We start from the raw sequence: 10,988 nt of genomic DNA on the forward strand, positions 1-10,988 counted from the left end.
AAGGCGAGGAGAACGAGGATTGATGCGGGAGATTTCCTCCCTCGCGTCGAAAAAAACCTGCCTGCATTCTGCCTGCGTTTCTGCCTGCCTACCTACCTACCTATCTGTATGCCTGCCTACTCGACTGCCTTACCCATTTACCTATCTATCTGCCTGTCCGCCTGTCTGCTCGCCTGCCATCAATACACTCGACCACCCTTTTTACCCCCGAGACGTCACATAACGATGAGCGATTGTCCGCTGACTGATTGGTTAGCTGATCCAACTCTAATTTATCTATCAATTGAGTGACGAATCTGACGAGAGCGAGCCAATGATCCTTCTTTAATACTCCATTTGATTGCGCCAAAAACTCACAACTCTCACGATTTTTCGATTTTTCCTTGCTTCATTTGTCATTGTCGAGATGCGACTTTGAAACGTGTCGGAAAGATTAAAAGAGAATGTGCGATTTAAATAGCTTTGATGTAAGAAATAAGATTTTTGTTAATTTTATTAATTAATTTTAAATTTTAATTAATTTTATAAAATTTATTCGAAAGAAAATGGGATTTTGCGAAATTAAATTTCCATAATATTTTAATGCGCCGATTAAATTTAGAGTGAGGTTTTTGAATTTCTTTTCTGGATTTTTTATGGATGTGGAATGTTGATGCGATGCAATTAAAAAGGTTTGCGAAGGAATGAGAGAGGCGCGGCGCAAAAAAATGATGCCAATTTGAAAGTTGCGGAAATATATTACAAAATCGCGTTCTCGAAATGGATCTCATAAATTAAGGGCTCATCCCGTTCCTGCGTTGAACTCCTCGGATCTCGTTGCGTATATACTCTGACGTCACGCGCCGCTCCATCAGAAATACGAGTCACGGTCGTATCTATAACTCTCCGCATTGTAGCAAGTTTGCTGCGAGTCAACGAACCAATCAATGGACCGATCTAATTTCGTCGTAATCGTGCTATTGTGTCGCGGCGTCTATTGTACATCCGGCACGATCGGATCTCCTCCATATCAAACCCATTTTCTCTGACGATTGTCGGCGTGTCGGCCGGCAAATTTGTGTCCCAATGAGATTTCGGACTCTCTCGTAAAATCACGCCCGAATTAATCGTGCGCGCGAGCGCAATGTCGGCTCGCTTCAATTGTAATTCAATTGGGCACAGTTATGCGGAGAGAAACCAATTGCACGAAATATTATTATTCGAGTGCAGTCATTTTATAAAGGAATATGAAAAACAAAATTCCACGTAGCGGGATGTTGAATCAAAAATACATTGTTTTTTTCTCGCACTTTTTAATAATTCAGTTATCTTTGTTATACATGTAAATAAAAAAAAAATATATTCCGCGATTCGAAAATCGAAAAACTGGCAATATCGATTTTTCCGTGCAATTGTATTCAATATATTATAAATCAAATTATAAATCATTAATTATTATATTCGTAACAAGTTCGCGTATTTTTTTATTGCTTGAAATATTTGCCATCCAGTGAAATTTATATTTATAGTATACTTCTTGCTCAAAGCTAGATTCGTGGTACTCGTGCTCTGAAATAGAATTAATTGTAATTATATAATCAAGTAGGTGTAAGTGCCTGAAGCATCGATATTTACAATTCGAGACTCAATTATTAGCATCCACAAACAGAGAGCGAAATTAATTAAATACATATTTCGATATGTCTCTTAGACAGATTCATGGATTGACGGATTTTTGACACCTACACTTTCTGTATAAAGCGTCGAGCTACCTCATTATTTGCCATCGATTTTCGAATATCAATATTGAAAGTTTTATCGGATTCAACCTCTTAAATTGAAATTTTCTGGAAAAGTAAAGTTCGCTCTTCAAATTAAGAAGAATAATATCCCGTGATTTCTCTGAAGCAATTAGCGATTAGAGAAAGAGAGAGAGGGAGCTTTTTCGATGGGCTCTTGAAAATTATTCGTATTACAAGGTATTTTTAACGAACGAGCAGTCCATACTGTAAATTATTGCGATGAATATGAAATTAGGGCGCGATTCAAATTCACCGTGCATCAAACGCATTATCGCAAGTACCATTTTCAGGACGCTCACGTCCGGACAGTAGCAACGGACGCTTCCGCTCGTATCGAACCGTTATACAGATACGATTACGCGCAGGACAATCGGAAATAGCGGCGCAATATTTGCTAACGCTATTAGGATTCTCCCGTCCGTGATCGACAAGGCCGAAAGTGATGATGCATCATTGAACGATGATAGACGCGATTCCCAAAGCGAAATTTGCTTTCCCTATATAAAAAATAAATCAGCACCCAAAATTACTGAATACATTTTTAATGACAGATTTTAGCTTCAGTAGACAATCTGAAATCAATATTTAAGGAAAAGATTGAGAAAGACTATGTTTTATTTCATTTCTTTCGTACTTTAATAAATTTAATAAAATTTATTAAAAAATTTTAGTTTCGTTATCCATTTGGCTTTTCAAAGTTTGAGGGTTTTCGCGAAAATAAATCCTTTTTTCTCAATCATTTATGAAAAAAGTTATTAAAATCTAAAAATTTTAGAAAATTGATTTTAAATTGGCAAAAGATAAAAAATTGTTTTACGGCTTTAAGATGTTCCGTTTAACAAATGGTCGTGGACAAAAGAGTTGCAACGTGAGTTGAAAAAATCACGAAGAATTTTCATTTTGCCTTCATTTATATGTCCACAATCATCTCTGATATTATCTAATTTATTGAATATAATAGACTTAGTCTATTGGACAACAGTAAATATCTAATTATTTAATCTATTAATCTTTAACCTTTTGTTCTCGTGAGGTAATAATTTTCCGCCCCCAAAATCCTTGTTTACTCTATAAATGATTAAATTTGAATTTCCATTTACCTATGTAATATGTATGATAACGAAATGACGCGACCCATCACATTTTTAATCGATCATATTTTATTTTTAATTAAAATACACACAACAATTAATTTTCCCAACATTTTCTCTTGTAAAGAAATAAAATAAAGCATAAAAAAACAGTTTTATTTATTTTTTCTTCTAACAACAATCATGCAATCGGTAATGAATTTAGTTAAGTAATAAGACTTTATCTGTTTATTACAAAGTGCATTTATCATTTTCCTTTGTTTCGTAAATTAAACTTCAAAACATGAATGCAGAGATGCTTTATTAAAAGATTCTGATGCCAAATCAAGGGAAAAATCTTTGAAAAAGAATAATATAAAAATTAAAACAACAACAATAAAAACAAAAATTTATGCAAAATTAAGAAAAGAATTTTCGTGCAATAAACACAGAATGCATATTATATTAAGCTATCATTCGCTATCAAATGTCGAAATATTAACTGTGCGGATATATCGATAAAAATATAATAGCATTGAAATATTGATCCGACCGTGAATTACTTAACCGCAAAATTAACCGCATCGTTGTATCAAATTAATTATCATTTTCCGGTGCCTTGTTGCGTAGAATCCGGATTATGTTAAAGTATAAGTCATAAGTTTAATACAAATTTATACATTCACCCATCACGTCACATAAATTTCTTTTAATATCACTATCTTGTAACTGTAATCTTTTAGCAAACCGTCTTTCGCGACCTTTACCTTTATCTTAAACTTTCTAGTACGTTTCTAAAGTTTGAACCAGTTACCGCAGTATATGCGATAATAAATACGATTCGATTTGCATAATCAGAAACGAAGTCTTCCCGGGAAGATTCAAGAGCACGCGTTCTCGCGAGATATTGTTTTACGATAACAGATAATAGAAAGGGCAATTCATGAAATCATTATGGAAAAAATTGCAAAAAATAATCAGATAAAAAAAGTATCGCGACGAAAAGCATTAGAGAATCAATTTGCGCGAAATGCATTTTCAAAGAATACATTTTGAGACAAAAAAATTAATGTATTAATACATTATAATGCATTAATGTATTAATGTATTAATGTATTAATATATTACACATACACGATTCATTATTATGATTATTATTATTATGAAATTTACATATCGTTCACAAGCGTGATACTTCTCCAAAAATAGAAATTAAATCGATGGAAATATTATTAAATCAATAATTATAAATATAATAGCAAAGATTTGCTATTTTAAAGATCATGAATTTTCCAATTTCAATATGTTGTTCTCATCATGCAATTCTCAATCGAGCTGAATGTACTGATCAATTGAATTGAATGGATATGGATTCCGATGTTGAAAAAAACTACATTTTATCGCTTCTGAAATTGTAATTATTGCAAATTATTATGCAATATTATTACAAATTGTTCTACATTTATAAAAGGTGAACTTTAGCGATAGATAAATGTTGACAAATGCATTAAATTGTTTAATAATGAAAAACCGCGAATCCCGAAATCACCGACAGTTTATATTTGAATGCCGATAAATACAATACGCGAAATTCGAGCGAAATATATACGCGAAATAAAAATTTATTTATATTAATAAGAGAAGTTCAACGTTGCACGAAATCACGAAATTGTTTCGAGGTTGCGTGGGTTGTACGATTTAAAATCAACTTTGCGTTTGCAGAAACTAAAAAAAAAATCAAACAAAAAAAACGAGAAATTTAGAAAAATGATGCCAATATTCGCGGATTTTTTACGGTGTTGAGTTCTAAATAACTCCAAAATATTTGAGTTATTTGTTATCTTGTTATCTTGTTAAATATCAACAATTTATTTATATGTACGATATATACTGAATATATTGGATATATGTAGATGGAGAAAATGAGAGAGAGAGAAAGAAAACGCATGTTTTTTATATTCAAACATGGCGTCTTTTAATATCAAAGACTTAAATATAACTAGACTGCATACTCTCTATTGTCTCATTTTATTAATATTTTTAAGCCACTTAAAAGAGAGTGCGACCAAGTCTATTGTAATCATGCATAATATTCACATAGAACGCAGGCGATTAGCTATTTGAACATTTTTAATGTTGCTTTCGCGCTTTGCTTTTCGCGCGATTAAAGATTTATTTAAGTTGCGTTCCATTTGATGATCGCAATTGATCGCAATATATTCATAAACATTATTCGTTACTTAACTGTTTTTATGTCATATCCGTTTATTTTTATACATAATTGCATATACTAATATTCGCGACTCAAAGAGCGACTAGTAGAAGTCATTAAAGTTTTGAATTATATGATACCTACATTTCTGGCGAAACTTCGAAGCGTTTAATAAACCAATCAAGAAGAAGCGAAAATTTTGAAGCAAAAATAGCATCAAGTGGAGCACACTTATTATAGAACTCACAACTTTAAACTTCAGTCGATTAGAAATTATATTTATACATTTTTTAAGGCCGTATGACAGATGAAAATATTTTATTCGTAATCATAAGATCATAAATTGATCAATCACAGTCAAATATTTTTATTACGTTATGAAAATGCTTGACTATGATTGGTCGATTTATTTATAACCTTAAAAATACGAGGCACAAATTCATGAAACGTTCGACGCTCATTTTCAAAAGACATCAAGTGATCAAAAAATGATAAATTATCTTTATTTTTAGTCATGTGATGTTCTTTGACGCTGAAAATGAATATCGAGTATCGAGCATCGAACATGAAAAGGTGCCTTAAAACTTTTCATAGCCATTAATATCTTCATACATCCGGGATTGGCCAATCAGCTGTTCCTTTGAAGAATAGAATAATTGTAATTGGCCAGCCTTAGAACAGCTGTTATTAAACCCGATGAAGAATGACGTGTAACCTCAAGGAGGATACAAAAGTCAAATTAATATCATTTGACGTCATATTAATGTCAAATTGACTAAAATGTGATGTTTTAGTTAATGTGACATCAAATTAACATTACTTTGACTTTTTCGTTCTCCTTGGGACATAGTCACAGATTTGTTGTCTTATATTGTGTTCAATTATGTATCGCAATTATGGGTGATGTCTACATAAATAATTTATAAATAGAAACTTTTTTTGTCGGACTGAAAACAAATATATATATATATATATATATATATCGCACGTATTATGCAAGTCCGTTTGTATAGACTTTCACCATCGATCCTTCTTTCGCGCGCGCTATTTCCTGACCTCTCGAGCCTGTCTCTCTCGCCCTCATGACATAGGGCACCAGCTGCACTATCCATATGTAAAAGCGAAAGAGAAGGATGGGACGTGAAGAAGACGGTCAATCTGTCACTTTCTATTCAACGCTCTAATATTGGTTAGAAAGAGAGGGAGAGGGAGTAGCCATCTTCACGCCGTATCTTTTTCCATTTTGCTGACCACATCTTAGTACTATGATAGCGAATTGCACGTGCTTTTACGATTCTCGTCCTCGAATCGCGTGTGTCGCCTTGTTGGGTTACATCTGCCGGTAATCATTGATCCTGATCGCTGATCGAGTCTGTGAACAGAAACAAGAAAGATCTTTCCTCGCCTGCGTCTCGCGTCACATTCGTACGCTGCACCTGTCAATCGTAACCTGACCTAACCTAATCTCAGTGTCATGCGACATACATATTTCGGATAATTATTCCTATCGAACTCTATACATTGGCTCTATCAGGGTCCATTCACCATACTCTACGCATATTATTCTATACCTTACGAGCATAGGTAGTACGAGTAGTGGTAAGACGTGCGCAAAGAGAGAGAGAGAGAGAGAGAGAGATAGATAGATAGATAGAACAAATTCTGTGAATTTTTAACTTCTTCGGGAGACACTTTTGTTGATATTACTAAACAATATTATCTTCAAATTTATCTTCGAGAAATCAGTGATTCATAGACATTCATCTGCTGAGTGGGAGTAACTTCAAATAACTTTTCCCTCAGATTATAGAAAAATAAGTTTAGACAGTGTATCACTTTATCCTTGTTGATTGCCGAGTGTAAACAAGGGTGAAATGATTCACTGTATCCTATGTGTCGTTTGTTGAAAAATGCTCATAGTTATATTGTCTCTCACTCTCGGTGTGCACTGTATCACGTACTATTATGCTACTTCATAGTGCATATTTAGAAACACAGAATGTACACTGCACAATTACATAATTATACTATCTTAAATCATTATCTTCCCTTTCTCAGTGCAAACAATATAGAGGATAGGTCTGATGAATCCGAAGATGAAGTTGCGAACACCTCAAATCAGAGATTTGTTCAAGATACAACCAGGCTAGTGGTGAGTTATCTACTATAGAATAACTTTATTTTTTATTGAATATATTGTTTGAAAAATATTCTTCTTTTTCTTTTTTTTAAAAAACAGGAGCAAATTTCTTGATATATATTTATTACTACTTTTTATATTTTTTTCAATTCTTGATATCAATTACCTTGCATATCTTGTATAATTTGCACTTGTAACTTTGTGGGATGCTTTTTAGGAAAATGATATAAATTATATCACCAGACAGGCATCTGGGATAGCATATAGTTCTGACCAACAGAACGTGTCCATCATACCTGTGATACAAAGAAGATCCCTTAAGCCTGATAGTTTTACGACAAATGAAAAATGTAGATTAAGAAATAGTCTTTTACCGAATAAACCATGTATAGTAAAGAATTATAATTCTAAGGTGTTCTGTGGTTTATATTCCAAGGATGGGAAGTTTTTTATCACCGCTACTCAAGGTAAATTCTATTTTACTTATCATGTATTATTTTATGTGAAAAGTTTCATGCATTTCATATATAAATGGTTGATTGAACTTTGCAAAGTCATAAAATTACACTTGCAATTTTATGACCTTTAATAAGATTTATTGATTGCTTTATATTCAGTGTGCAAATCTTTGCAGATAAACGATTGCAGATGTATCATACATGTGGCGATAGAATTGACCTATACAAGGAAATCCAAGCATGCGACGTGGGTTGGAGTATTTTAGACATAGCGTTTTCTCCAGATGGTAGACACATCGCATACTCGAGCTGGTCGGAAAGTCGTAAGTATATTAGAATTATATTTGTTTAGGGCTTTTAAGCATTTCTTTTTTTTTTTTTGTATTTTTGACAGTTTATCAAGTTTCTCTCCATGGATGCAGAAATTGGGCCTTGGAAAAGCTACAGTTAAGCCCGATAGATCGGCGATTTTGTGTGTTCTCAATAGTATTTTCATACGATGGCAGAGAAATTTTCGGTGGCGCCAATAACGGATATATTTATATATATGACCGCGAGTGTAATCGGCAAATTTTACGGGTTTGTAGAATTATTAGCTAGAAAGAAGAAGGCGTATTCGCGATTCTTTATATTGGCCTTACATTGATCATTAATTTTTACAGTTTTCTGGTCATAGTAAAGATGTAAATACTGTAGCTATTGCTGACAACATTTCACAAATCTTCTACAGTGGCAGTGACGATGGATTATGTAAGGTATAATTGACCCAAGAATTTTTCTTTCTTTTTTTCTATAGTAACATAAGTTGAGCATAAGCATCGCGAGAGAGATTGAGCGCGTTAAAATATTCGTTCCAAAAAATTACAATTATTCAAAAAGTCTCTGTATATTAGTCTTCAATGTCTTTTTACTTAGGTATGGGATAGGAGATTGATAAGCGAAACAAATTCGCGTCCCGTTGGAGTATTGGTTGGCCATAATAATGGAATCACGCACATCGATTCACGTGGTGATGGACGATATTTGATATCCAATTCAAAAGATCAAAGTATTAAGTTATGGGACATACGCAAATGCTCCAGTCACAGAGCTGAAGAAATTGCTAGACAGTTTGTCAATCGTCAGCATTGGGACTACCGATGGCAGCGTATGCCTGAAATAAGTAAATATTTATTGTAGCTATATAAATTAAAAAGAAAAAAAATTGTTAGGAGAGTCATTATTTTTATTTTCAAATTATATTTAGATATGTTTAAGCTACTTCTAATGATAATTGATTGTTATCCACAATTGTCACATATATATGCGCAAATATATGCGTAATAACCAATTATCATTATATAATAAATATGTATTTTGTTGTTCCAGTGCGAGAACCACAAGTTTTAGACGGTGACACTAGTGTCATGACATATTACGGTCATTGCGTCCGTAAAACACTAATACGTTGTCGTTTTTCACCAAATATTACAACTGGTCAAAAATACATTTCCACAGGAGACTCGAGAGGTCGACTTATTAGTAAGTTTTGATCTTGTTAATCATGTAAAATCATTGTGTACATGAGCATATTGATATATATTACATGATTTCTTTTTTTTAATTTCAGTATACGATCTTCTAACAGGCAAAATAGTGCTCAATATAAGAGGTCATAGGGGATGCGTCCGTGATGTTAGCTGGCATCCTTATAATCACAACATCTATACCTCATCTGTAAGTAAATCTCTCTCATTGCAAAGATATCTTTTTCAAAATAAAGAAAAACAAAGTTACAACTATTGCTAAAAACTAAATCGAAAAAATAAATTGGAAAATGTTTCTTTGCAATATTATTTGAGAGTTTCATTTTCTGGACATTTACATAAAACTTATATTTAATATATATTTAATATTACATATATAACTATTCAAGATATAAACTATTATCATGGTGAAATTTATTATTTATAATTATATTTCATAGTGGGATGGTAAAATAGTTAAATGGAGTGATAGGGATGAAACGAATATCAATATGAATAATCAAGAGGATGAAGAAGTAATGGTTAATAATGTCCCACAGTTACGGCGAAGTGAAAGAATAGCTGAACAAAGAAGAGCATGCTAATTCTAATATAATTGATCAACATTTGTAAGACTTTCTGTTATACATATATTTAATTATATATAACTCTTTTTCTAATTATATTACATAATAATTACATTACATTTTTCTGTTATTGTGATTTTTATGCTCAAATTATATTTGAACATAGCACTGGAGTCAAACTAAAATTATCTTCAAAATGTTCCTCATATCTTTAGAAATTTACATTACTATTATCTCATTAATAGAAAGATATTCAAGATCTCATTAATAGAAAGATATTCAAGATTGATTATTTTATATTAATAGAGAGAAGCAGTAAATCTTATTTTTCAAAACCTATTATTTTTGAAAAAAAATAGTTTTAGGTATAGCATGGAATTATCTTTTTATACTTTCTCATCTCGACAAAGAAATTAGGAAAGTATGGAATTATCTTTTTAAAAATAATTCCATGCTTTCCTAACTTCTTTTGTCGAGATGAGAAAGTATAAAAATGAATGAAAGAAAATAAAGAAGAACACAATTTTTAGCATATTATTAAATGCTACTTAATGTCAGGTTAGATATTCAAATAAAGGTTCGAGCTTCTGCTCGCACAAGAATAAGAGAAGGAATGATTTTTGTGTTGAAAAAGCAAAAGATCTCTCTATTAGTAAGATAATACTATATAATTAGTAGTTATTTTATCATTTCACATTGTATAAAGAAATATTCACGTGATTATAATATGCGATATTACTGATAAAAGTACAAACTTCAGTGCTTTCATTATTAAATACGACTGTCTTTCGCACAATATTCCAATTTCGATTAAAGTTAAATTTTGCATTATCTTTGACGCAGAATAATATGTCGTAAAACACTTTCGTTTTGTACTGCGCAATAATTATTCTAAAGCTCTAAAGTACGCACACACAAGCGATTTTTTTATTATTATTTTACTGCGATGTTAAATATAAATGTATTAATTTGTACATATATTTTTGAAATAAGAATTGTCTCAGGGTATGAAGACAATTAGCTTAAAATTATCAAAATTATGACGTAATAAGAGAGAAAACCGTTTTTGTATGTCTGGAATTTTTAAAATTAACTAATTAATAATTTTACTAAAAAATAAGGGACTAATTAGGCGATCCATAATTTTAAACTGATTGTTAAGCCCTCGTAATTAATGTACATTTTTATCTAAAAAATATAATGTTGATTTAATACAATACCGATTATTAATTATA

General features: G+C 31.9%; 1 protein-coding gene across 2 annotated transcripts in view; it reads left to right on the forward strand.

Moving 5' to 3' along the window:
• The window catches only part of LOC105256391 (DDB1- and CUL4-associated factor 11), a 31,568-nt gene extending 21,744 nt beyond the window's left edge, over positions 1-9,824 (forward strand). Inside the window, exons 1-10 of one of the 2 annotated variants that reach the window (XM_011266245.2) lie at positions 6,259-6,405; positions 7,122-7,215; positions 7,421-7,670; positions 7,838-7,984; positions 8,056-8,240; positions 8,324-8,416; positions 8,577-8,823; positions 9,030-9,182; positions 9,271-9,377; positions 9,628-9,824. In XM_011266245.2, coding sequence (XP_011264547.1) covers positions 6,329-6,405; positions 7,122-7,215; positions 7,421-7,670; positions 7,838-7,984; positions 8,056-8,240; positions 8,324-8,416; positions 8,577-8,823; positions 9,030-9,182; positions 9,271-9,377; positions 9,628-9,771 — 1,497 coding nt within the window. In that variant the 5' untranslated portion in view covers positions 6,259-6,328 and the 3' untranslated portion in view covers positions 9,772-9,824. Of the gene's footprint in view, positions 1-6,258; positions 6,406-7,121; positions 7,216-7,420; positions 7,671-7,837; positions 7,985-8,055; positions 8,241-8,323; positions 8,417-8,576; positions 8,824-9,029; positions 9,183-9,270; positions 9,378-9,627 lie in introns of those variants that run through there. The other variant, XM_011266246.3, reaches the window with a different exon arrangement.
• The last annotated feature ends 1,164 nt before the right edge of the window (positions 9,825-10,988 follow it).

This window comes from Camponotus floridanus, unplaced genomic scaffold (genome assembly GCF_003227725.1).
Source record: "Camponotus floridanus strain SB8 unplaced genomic scaffold, Cflo_v7.5 scaffold2, whole genome shotgun sequence".
In the NCBI taxonomy this organism is placed as follows: domain Eukaryota; kingdom Metazoa; phylum Arthropoda; class Insecta; order Hymenoptera; family Formicidae; genus Camponotus; species Camponotus floridanus.